This window comes from Myotis lucifugus, unplaced genomic scaffold, assembly GCF_000147115.1.
Source record: "Myotis lucifugus unplaced genomic scaffold, Myoluc2.0 scaffold_78, whole genome shotgun sequence".
NCBI classification, from domain to species: domain Eukaryota; kingdom Metazoa; phylum Chordata; class Mammalia; order Chiroptera; family Vespertilionidae; genus Myotis; species Myotis lucifugus.
The window spans coordinates 3,313,098-3,324,815 of record NW_005871126.1 but is presented as its reverse complement, the minus strand read 5'-3'; the positions used below and the strand labels follow the sequence as shown (position 1 = coordinate 3,324,815).

The following is an 11,718-nucleotide window of genomic DNA, read 5'->3' as shown; positions in this document are numbered from 1 at the left end:
GGGCCCTGGCCTCTGGGTATATAGGTGATGCTCAAACAACGACGCCCACCAGGTGGGGTTTGTTAATTTTCCAAATGGCGCAAGTAGAATTTGGGTGGGGAGGGTGTGGGATGAGACCAGATAAAGTTGAGAACCTATGCAGTGGTCGGGAGTAAATATCTATATACACATATATCTAGATATATATATATATATAATCTTAATTTCTCTTTTTGCCTGGTGTTTCTGGGACCCAAAAATTAAAGTGGAATGACATGAAAAAGAAATAGGGTCTTTGGAGATGGATGATGTTTTTAGAAGAATTATATGCTTTAAATAAGATACCTTATGCCTCTAAGTTCTAAACTATTTGTAAGGATGGTCATTGTGTGGAAGGAACCCTTGCTCTGTGGTGCTTACAGGACAGGGTTCTATGACACATACAATTTAGATATTAATCCCTGACCAAATTAAGGTCATTCTTGGTGAACAACATAATCAGACCAAATTCTGTATAACTTGTGTTATTAAGGAAAATAAAAATCTTATCCATTTGAACATATGAGCTACTCTCACAGCAGCTCAGGCTACATGGTAAGAAATCTTTTCTAAATCACAAAAATAGTCTCTTTTCATTTTTAAATTATTTCCCCTGAATAACAGAAAGCTGGATAATATAATCAAAATAACTGATTTGAAGGTTGGAGAAAATGCCAAAGCAAAATGTGGTTTATTCACTCTCTGGGTCCATGGCTGATCTTACATAGATCTCCTGTCTACATATTGTGTTTGCAAGGAATGGCCAAATTTTATCTGACAGCCCGGCAGTGATTTCTGATTGATAAAAGACTGCCTGCATCAAGTCCCCCCAAATGTTCAGATCAATTTGTAAAACTTTATAATAAACCATCACTATGTCGAAGAATGAAGAAGTCTGGGTGGGGTGTTCACTTGGCCTGTGAAACCATCCATACAGGCCAATATAAAGCAGATACTTGATATCTGTCCAACTGACCTGATCACTCCAATATGCCAAACCAGATAAATCAGATAATTGAGTCAGACAGTAACATCTGATCTAAAATAATCAAAGGATTCTGCAATCAGAGCCAAATAATTACCTCACTTTGAGTTATGTAGCCTTGACCCAAATGCCAGGCACAGAGGACCTGTGCTGAACAGCAATACACTGGGACAGGACCAAGCTGTACTAGGAACACACCTACCCTCGTGATGACCCTTTCAGAGATGAGTAGAGTGAATACTTAAAAGATAGGATGGTTCATAGGATCATAGAATTTACTGAGATAGTGATTATGAACTGTAAAGAGATCTACCCACAGAAAGGCCATTCTTTCTATACTTGCAATGGTAGGCAGATTTTCACCCATTTATTCAGAAACATTTAAAAGCACCAACAGATTAGAATATACATATGAACAAGACATGACTTCAGCCCTTGGGGAATCCACTGTTTGTGGAGGAGGTAAGTAAGGCATTCACAAGTAAGGACGGTGCAACGCAGAAGCTAGTGATAAGGGTCCTACGTATAAAATGCTACATGAACATAAAAGAAGACGATGCTTTACACTGTCCAGAGGATCGGGGCACCAGGGAATGGGGTGGTGGGTGGGAGAGAAGAATTAAGCAAGGTTTCACGGAGGACTGCAAGGATGGTTTGAGTGAGGATTTAAGGGATGAGCTGAATTTTTCAGGTGAACAAGGGAGGAAAAAGCATTGGAAGTAGAGGGGACAACAAGGTCAAAAGCAAAGAAATAAAAAAACCCTCAAAATTCTCAGGGGCTCGAGGCAGGGTGCTCTCCCTAGAGCACTGTGGTGACAGAGAGATTAGAAGTGGGACCAGTTGGACCAACGCCAGTGGACTACATTTGAGATGAACATCAAACACTTCATTCTGACAGTGTTTTGTCTGGGACTCTTCTCTTCCTTTAGTGCGGGGATATTGTTTCAGATACACTCTTAAAGAGTTTGTAAATGGACTTGGCAACAGTCTGAAGCAGCAGTGAGAGGGGAGGGGTGGAAATGCAGTGAACATTCTTTCTGTGTGTTTCTATTTGGCAAGAAACCCTCTGTTTTCCTAATGGAAACTTTGACACACTCAGTCTGTATCTTTTCATCCACATCCAGCTCATCTTCTGAACATTCTTAGACCTTTATTCTGTCAGACAAAAAATAATAGGAAAGGTCACTGAAATCTCAGTCTAATTTAACTGTGATACGTTCGTGGTGAAACTTCTTGAGGGAGTTGACTGCTGCATGTGAGTACACCACGAACTCTGAACGCAGGGGAGGAAAAGCAGTCTAATCAGTAAAGACTAACTTTCCAAAGGAGCTGAAGGCTCTGGGGACTCTGGGGAGCTTGAAAGAAAGGAAGAAATGGAAGGAAAAGAATGGGTTTGACTCTTGGCCACAAGTACCAAACACAAAGATCCTACAAATGTGTTCAGGCTCACAGGACCATCCCCACATTTTAAAACTCCCTTTGGTTTAACAGTGCTGATATCTGTGGTATTCCATATTTACTTTTATTTTATTTTATTTTTAAATGAATCTGGACGAACAGGACGCAGGTACTTTTACACAAAAGTTGGGTTGCTCTTTGTTTTTGCCAGTCATAACTTCAGCCTTGAAGGTTAACAGGTACTATGTTTTGTTCTAACAGCTACCTGGGATTTTCCTCATGTAGAATTAGGAATAGTCATGCTAAATTCTGCTCGTATATCTAGTGAAAAAGGTATATGAAAAATCTAAGCCTTGCCTCTTGGTCAAGTTTTTCTTTCATGCTAAACTTTTAAGATGCTTTACCTGATTCTAGTTCTCATCACTCTCAGACAATAACCCCACCTTGTTCTTTAGGGAGAAAATAGAGGCTGTTATATGTTGAACCCATCAACTTCTTGCTGATCCACCTAGCATTTGCCTGAATCCAGTCACTGCTTGCCCTCGCCTACCATGTTATCCAACCCATTTTCTTTGTGATATTTATCTGTGGTGGAAATGAAAGGCTATCTCTTTGTAGTCTTTATATCTCCACAGTAAGAGCAGTACCATGCATGTATTCAATACTCAAAAATAAATGAACTCAAAAGGACTTATTAGGCGAAAAATGTAATCTTTAATATGGTGTACTTATGAGCACCATTGGTCAATGCTGGCTACTATTAGTATATACACTTTGTCTTAATATAGACATTCAACATCAATAAATAGTTTTGCCATCTCCAATAAAAGTCATTGCACACTCTGATGGGAAAAATATACTGAAACTAGCCTGGTCTAAATCACACAGCTAGTATCTGTCCAATGTGGTGCTTTATTCTTTCTTTATTCTTGTTAAATTTCAGGTGCTTAAATTAACACTGATCATTTATTGCTTCATTTTCTTCTAGTATAAGACAAGCATCATGCACACAGTGGACATCCAAAAAATGGTAGCAAGCATTAGTTATTTGTAGATAAATATTTATGATGATGTGGTCTTTTTTTATCTGTGAGACTTAAAATCAATTAACAAAATGAAAACACTCACCTAAATGCCCGAATGGTGGTGAGTCCTTCAGCTGTTTCTGAGAAGTGGCAAAGCAGAGGAAGCTGGGTACTATCATCAAGTTCCTGGAGGTCCCTAGAACAGAGAGAAGTGCAAAAATAAACTTCACATGTCTTCAGGATCAAAGACCACCATCACATGTTCATTCTAAATTAAGGTTATTTTCGGTCATTGTAACTATTTTTCTCTAGCACCCAATTAACAAGAATTTCAGCAGCTTACAGTCTAAAGAGGAAGAGAAAAATGGGTATATAATGAATATGAGTCCAAGCTAAATGTAATGTGTTGTACAAAAATATCAGCTTTGTATAACAGCTAAAGTAAACTCCTATGGGAACACAGAGGAATGAGCAATTAATCAATACATAGGAGATGGGTAATTTTTTTAGAAGGTTGAATTTAGGCCAAACCTCAAGCATAAGGAGGATTTTTAACCAAACAGACCAGGGAAGAAAAGAGCAAGCACAGAAGACTAAAGAACCTGGCAAGTTCAACCTGGCTGGTACCCAGAATGCTTTGATTGGTTGAACGGCCGACCAGATGACCGGACACTCAGAATATTAGGCCATATATATATATATATATATATATATATATATATATATATATATGGCATTCAATGAATGCTTGGTGGACAAATGACTGAATTAGACCCTTTTCATAATGATGAACAATCACGACAACTTTTCTTTAAACCACATAAGCTAGCATATCTACAAGATAAGCTGAGTTATACCACATGTTTCAAAACATTCCTGTCTTTTCTTTTCAGCCTTTTTTTCTGCACTTCTCTAGGTCTTTGGGGTGGAGAGAAGTAGAGTAGAAGCATTGACATTCACCTGCCAGAGTCAACTGAACTGATTACACTATTACACAATCTTCGACAATCAATGCATGCCATTCTGGGCTCTCTGTTTAGTCTCACAAACAAATGCAAAGTCTTTTTTGAGTTTCTAAAATGGATTTGCTCACTTTAGAAAGTGCAGATGAGGGGAAAGGAAGGAAGAGGGGAGGAGAATGAATAAAAAGGAATGTAAATAATCTGCTATTTTTAGACATAAAACTAAGTGGCTATTTGTAATTTTGACACAAGCAACAGATGGTCACTACATTGAGGTTAGTAGTGAAGTAAAAAATTAGGAAGGAGGAACTTTTGTTTATAGGACTGCATTTTGTGAATAAAGGTGAGAGTACAGTTTGGTCTTGTCATCTTGTAGGCAGGAAACACAGAGCTAACTATACATTAGATCTTTGATTTTAGACATTCAAAATGTTGTGATATTTCCTGTAGTGCATCCCCCATTCGAATTATCCTTGGTGTTTACAAAATAGTCTGTTATGCTGCCTGAGTTATTCAACATGGGTGAGTCCTGCAGAACCTCAGCACCTAGGAGGGTCTTTTTTATCTGTGAGACTTAAAAATCATGTGGTCATATTTGCTATCGTTCAGAGGATTTCAAATAAGAGTGGTTTATAATCCTTTATCAGTGTTAATTCTTTAAAAGTGATCATCCTTTCTAGATTTTAGTCACTACCAATGCTAACAGATTATTACCACTTATAATTAATAGAATTTGCAATTCAAATGAATGGACTAGGACCATTTGCCTAGACTCTATACTCAATTTGTATTGCTAAGGGGTGAAAATAAGTATGTGACTAAAGTTAAGTTATGACTGTTTAATTTAGTGGTGAGAAGGCAAGGATAGGTTTGGAAACAGCTAGCAGAAATGAAGTAACTAAACGTTTTTTCCCCTCCATCAAAGTGGCATGAACAACAACATCAGGGACAAAAGGAAGGGTGAATTTGATGACTAGCCTCTCCCTTTTGGTCTGAATTTGCTATAAGAAAAGGGGATGAGGTTGGAACTGAAAAAAAACCCTCTAGATTTAATACAGATCTCTAACATTTGAAGAACCCTAATTCATACCCTTCAGGGAGAAACTATATAGTTTTTAAATTAAGAAATGTTGTATGATGTTTTCAGAGGTTCCCAACTACAATCTTGCCTTTTCTTATCTTTCTTGATTTCTTCTTACACTTCCCTGCCTCAAGTCCTACAAAATATGTTTAGTTTACTGAATAAACTTGTTTTCCTTCTTATTTCAGCACTTAATATGTTGTGTCTTCCCCAAAAAACTGTTTCATAATAGTTTCTTGTCATGTTGATCTCTTCATCGGCCCCATGGCTCACACAATTATTTGCAACACAGTAAATGCTTAATAAATGTTGAAATAATTTGATTATTGCAATGATATAACATTTACTGAACTAAAAACTGGACATTTCAAAACAACTGGTATTATATTTCATTTTGCCATTCAATATCTCAGCAAATGACTAATCGCATATTAACAGAACAATTTAAAATCCTTGGTTATCATTTATTTGGCTGGGTATTCAAATGCATCTATATATATAAAAGCCTAATATGCAAATTGTCCCCTCAGGAGTTCAACCAGGAGACCAGGAGTTCAATCACTCACTATGATATGCGCTGACCACCAGGGGGTGGCACAGAACAAAGGAAGGCCCCAGCCAGCAACTGGCAGCCAGGGAAGGGAGGCCCTGGGCAGCAGCCAAAAGGAAGGCTCTTGCCAGCAACCAGAAGGCCCCATCAGCCCTGATCGCTGGCCAAGCCTAGGGACTTTACCCATGCACGAATTTTGTGCACCGGGCCTCTAGTGTTAAATAATCCAATCTGAAATTTTCCATTCTCTTAAAGTTACAGCATTCGAGATTATCTACTTGTATAGACAGCACTCTGTTTTATCTTTTTAATCTTTTTTTATTTGTACTGTATTGTTTTACAGAATGTATTTTAAGCATTTTTAAATCTTTTACCTTTTTCATCATTTGGGAATATAATAATATTAACTCACTTATTCTTTGGGATTATGTTGGATTTTGTAAGGTTTTTTGGCAATGTCATGTTCAGTAAAAGGACCATGGGATAAAAAATTTGACAGTCTGTGGACTCAAAATTCAATAGATCAATTTTAATATATGTCCCGGGCTATGTAAGACTCAGACAACCCATTACAGAAACAATTATAATATATCTCCAATGTCAGGATAGGCTTCATCATGCTAAAAATAGGTTGCATTTCCAAATTCCATACCTTATCTTGAAAAACACTACAGTAAATCTGGATCACATATGTCAAATGACTAAGGCTTTTGAAGATGAATAGAACATTGGTTAACTTACTTAGAGGCCACTCGGAAGTATTTCTGGATAAAATAAAAGGCAACTCCAAGAGGCACAATAGCAGCCAGGAACACCCGGGTAGCATAAGAAATCATGCCAATGGCAGACAGGCAGAGCAGCGTTGAGCGAGTGAGAGATTCCAAAGTTGGAGGGATGTGCTATTATGAAGGTAGGTTGAAAGAAAAATGTTTTAGCTCAAATAGGCATTAGTTATAATGCAACATATTCATTTTATATTGTGATGTTATTCAGTTAATTATGAAAGTAGCATGTAAACATTTTCATTGTAAGCAATTCTTCACTCCAACTCTACTTACTTCCCATAGTTTAGTACAGGGGTCCTCAAACTACGGCCCACGGGCCACATGCAAATACAAATATTGTATTTGTTCCTGTTTTGTTTTTTTACTTCAAAATAAGATATGTGCAGTGTTCATAGGATTTTTTTTTAAACTATAGTCCGGCCCTCCAACGGTCTGAGAGACAGTAACTGGCCCCCTGTTTAAAAAGTTTGAGGACCCCTGGTTTAGTATATTTATCTATATATCTACCTTCATTGGTCAGTTATTATCTACCTACCTACCTATCTACCTACCTACCTACCTATTTATCTTGTGGACTTTATATAAAAAGCACTATGCTATACATCTTATTTGTCCATGTACTTTTTAGTCAGCTGCATGCATCAAGCATGCTTTCTCTAAATTGAGGGTAATTCAGGTGTTCCTAAGGCCATTCTGGAAAATCTGAAGAGGCAAGGGCTGAATTTGGTGGATTCTTTCTCTACCATCCTAAGGGGTCTGTTCTTGGAGTTATGTAAGCTGAGTTTGAGGTCTTTAATTTCAGGACAAACTTCTAGAGGCCTAAGGACCTAAGACTAAACTGATTATCCTGGAATTTTCTTAAACTACCACACCATCTAAAGCTTCTCTCATTCAAGAGCCCATCTAATAAAAGTAAAGGACATCTAAGACAGCTTGGCATTATATTCTTTACTTCTGGGAGACACTCCACACCAACTCAATTTTTACAAACTCTACTGTGAATAATGATACAACATTGATCAAAATCATTCCATTTTATAATAAAGAGTTTAAATGTTAGTTTATCATCTGCTACTTCTATTTATTTCATGCTGGTTCTCTAAGTATTGCCTTCTATATGCATAAATTGTTTTCAATTAAGGTTTTTCTTAAAGATTTTATTCTAGAAATCATCTATGCATATAATATTGATATAAATGCAAATAGGTTTTCATTTAAGTGTTATAAATCCTCTATTGTTGAAAGGAATTATGATTTATCTCAAAATGTTACTTAGCTTACACTAAAAAATTTATTCTTGAACTTGGAACTAACTCAGGCACTCACCTGATCAATGATATTTGTATCAGCTGAAAAGCGATTGAGAATCAGTCCCAGGGGTGTGGTGTCAAAGAACCTAGGTGATAAACAGATTGAAATGTATGACAATACTAAACTATTTAGAACCTGAGCACTGTGAATAGACAGACATCTTGGAGTCATGAAAATGAAAAGGTCCCTATTCATTTGTTCAAGGACTGAAAAAAACCTTTAAAATTTCACATTTCACTTAAATTAAAAATGCATGTATATTTTTATATGATAGTAAAAAATAATTACTTTTTACCTTATTGGTCCAAGGATTATCTTATTGAGGAGGTTGTGGTGAAGATTTTTGGCAGCTGTGAGGCCCATCCATTCTACAGTAAGAGATGTAACAAGGCAGAGGAAAATACCTGCTCCACAGAGTATGCTAAATCCAGCCACATAGAAGGTCTAAGAAGCAACCAACACACAAAAACACATGAAATTATCAACTGAGTTTTTTTTCTTACTAGAACACCAATATCAAAGTCAGACAGTATCGTCAACTTCATTATCTTTCATCAATTTAGACAGTTGAAGGAGTGCAATTTTTGAGACTTGGGGCAAATCCCCACCATAATCCTAAGGCTGAGTTCCCACTTGCTTCTTTCATCCTTTTTCAAAGTTTGCCTAAGGATAGATGAAGTGTCGGTTTTCAGGTTTGAAATATCCTTGGATTTCTATACTGCAATGTTCCTTCTCTCTATCCCTACTCTCAGAAGGAACAGCTAATTCACTGGTATGGGTGGTTAATATCAAATAACATCAGAAAAACAACAGCACAGTCCCATATGTATGTTACACACACACACATACACACACACACACACACACACACATCTATATATATAAAAGCCTAAGTGACTGTTACAACCGAACGACCGGTTGACCAGTCACTATGACACGCACTGACCACCAGGGGGCAGACACTCAACACAGGAGCTGCCCCCTAGTTGTCAGTGTGTTCCCACAGCCAACCTCCTGCGGCCAGCCAACCTCCCATGGTCCCTCCCTGTATTCCTCCCCTTGGCCAGCAGGCCCCAATTGGCCTGGCCCCAGTCAGGACTGGGCAAGAGGGCCCCTATTGGCCCTGATCACTGACTAGGCTTAGGGACCCCGCCTGTGCACGAATTCATGCACCAGGTCTCTAGTGTGTATATAATTCCTTTGAATCTAAATCCAAACATCATCTTTAAATGTTTCTTATTATAACTTTAAAAATAAAAGTGATGATAATAGATCCTACCTTGACAGGTCCTGTTCTAATTAACTTAGGGAATCACTAAAACAGTCCTATAACATTTGGGCTATTAGTATCTAACTAGATAAAAAGGTATCACTGTTCATCTCAACCTTTCCTTGATGACTTAAACACAGAACCCACTGTACCTGACCGGCTTTCCCAGTACTGTTGTTTATAGTGTACTCCGATGTCCACGTGGCCAGCCAGTAGTCTATAGCTACGATGACTGAATGCTTCAAAAGCTTAGAGAAAATCATCAGAAAGAGCAAGAAGAATCCTCCAGAAGTGAGGTAGCACCAACAGGTTTTCCATGGCATTTTAGTCCTGAGCCTCATTACTGTGGACATGTTGTCATCCTCATCTTCCTCCTCTTCTTCCTCTGCATACAAAACACTTGTTTAAACTTCAGATAGGCAATGGGTAGATAGAATTTGTATTATCCCATAATAAAGCATATAAAAATCTCCCTCAGCCGGTTTGGCTCAGCAGACAGAGCATCAGCCTGCTGACTGACTGAAGGGTCCCAGGTTCGATTCCGTCCAAAGGCACATGCCCGGATTGTGGGCTCAATCCCCAGTAGGGGGCGTGCAGGAGGCAGCCAATCAATGACTATCTCTCACCATTGATGTTTCAATCTCTCTCCCCCTCTCCCTTCCTTTCTGAAATTAATAAAAAATATATATATTAAAAAAAAATCTCCCTCAAATTTATAGAAATACAAGTATTAGGCTGAGAACATTTAAATGCTTTTGGCAGGAAAAACCTTATTTCAGCTCTCTCTCACACAGCACAAATGTACCGAGACTCACTATGGGAAATTCCTCAAGATGCCTGTTGATTGATTACATACAACTTTTCTTCACTCCTACTCTTTTCATTTTCACTATTCTGTATTTGATTTAGCTCTTTTCCCCCTGCAAAGAGGTTTATTCCTCAGTGGCACACTCATACGTCAATTGCCAAAGTAAAACCCCCACATCCCCATATGAATATTTCAAATGTAAGGGGAAAAAAATCTACCTTCATCTTCATCCTCCATTTGGGCTTTGGCCTCTCTCGAATACATGGCTCTTCGGAGAGTTTTTCTCTCTAAGGTTGTTTGGTCAGCTTCCATATCCTACAGGAAACATCAGGCTGTCACTCAAGGAGCTCACAGCCACAGGAAGGTTTTGACGTGCCAATCAGTGACCCCACAGTACCAATCGTTAGTTATCTTTACCATGTGGGCTCTGCTCTCTCTAGAGGTCCCTAACTCCTGCCAGAGGAGCAGTGTGGGGCAATGCCTGAGGTTTATAGGGGATGCTTCAGAGCTAAAGGCACAGAACAGGAAGTCTGGAAAGGTAGTAACAGCATGATGGAGCTGACCCCAGGGACAGAGAGACTTGCTTTATTTTTATATCACTTTCAGATATTCCCTGCAGTTTCGCTAACAGAAGGTTTACCTATGTTAACATATATCTTCCTTAAAAATACATGTTGTTCTAGCCCCACCGGTGTAGCTCAGTGGTTGAGCTTTGTCTTATGAACCAGGAGTTCAGAGTTTGATTCCCTATCAGGGCACATGTCCAGGTTGCTGGATCCATCCCCAGTAGGGGGCGTGCAGGAGGCAACCGAACAATGATTCTCTCTCGTCATTGATATTTCTATCTCTCCCTCTCACTTCCTCTCCCTGAAATCAATAAAAATATGTTTAAAAAAGTACATGTCATTCTAGACTGGCTAAAGCACTACCTGTCCTACATTGTTATTGTGAATTATTAAATCAGAATGAGTTTCTTTAGCATCTCACTAAGACAGCTGCACAAAAGATAGAGCGCTCAATAGGAATTAAAGGAACATAGGCAATTTTTAAGGAAATGGGAAATGAGGGTGCTTAGGTGCCTAGCAGTTTAGGGGAAAGACCTAAGAGGGGGATATATGTAGAAAGATCAAAATCAAACTGTGAATTTTTAAGGGTTGCTCCAGACTAGCCTCAAGAAAGGAAGAGCGTTTCATTTTCTCCACTCCTCTGCTTCCAACACCCTTGTCCCGCTGGCTTCGGAACTGGAGTAGCATTGTGTTACACTGTGGATTAAATGAGCTTCTGCCCAACATTCTGGGAAACTAACCATGTCCCCGGTTTCTGTGGGGAAATGCATTCTGAGTTCCAAACAACTGACCCACAAACTTTTGCAATCTATGGTAATTTAAGGGTTTCCTGTATATGCTGACACACACACACACACACACACACACACAAAATCACCGTTTCCTACATCAATCAACCAACAAACCTTTGAAGTGATCAGTCTCTAGGTAGCGATTTTGGTTTGTGGTTTATTTATTTA

General features: G+C 38.6%; 1 protein-coding gene across 5 annotated transcripts in view; it reads right to left on the bottom strand.

Moving 5' to 3' along the window:
• Positions 1-11,718, bottom strand: part of ABCC9 (ATP binding cassette subfamily C member 9) — a 118,515-nt gene that overhangs the window by 25,717 nt on the left and 81,080 nt on the right. For all 5 annotated transcript variants that reach the window (XM_014457521.2, XM_023755525.1, XM_023755524.1 and 2 more), the window contains 6 exons: positions 10,412-10,508; positions 9,538-9,770; positions 8,411-8,559; positions 8,131-8,200; positions 6,761-6,918; positions 3,530-3,622 (listed from right to left, as the gene is read on the bottom strand). In XM_014457521.2, the coding sequence (XP_014313007.1) occupies positions 3,530-3,622; positions 6,761-6,918; positions 8,131-8,200; positions 8,411-8,559; positions 9,538-9,770; positions 10,412-10,508 (800 nt within the window). The remainder of the gene's footprint in view (positions 1-3,529; positions 3,623-6,760; positions 6,919-8,130; positions 8,201-8,410; positions 8,560-9,537; positions 9,771-10,411; positions 10,509-11,718) is intronic.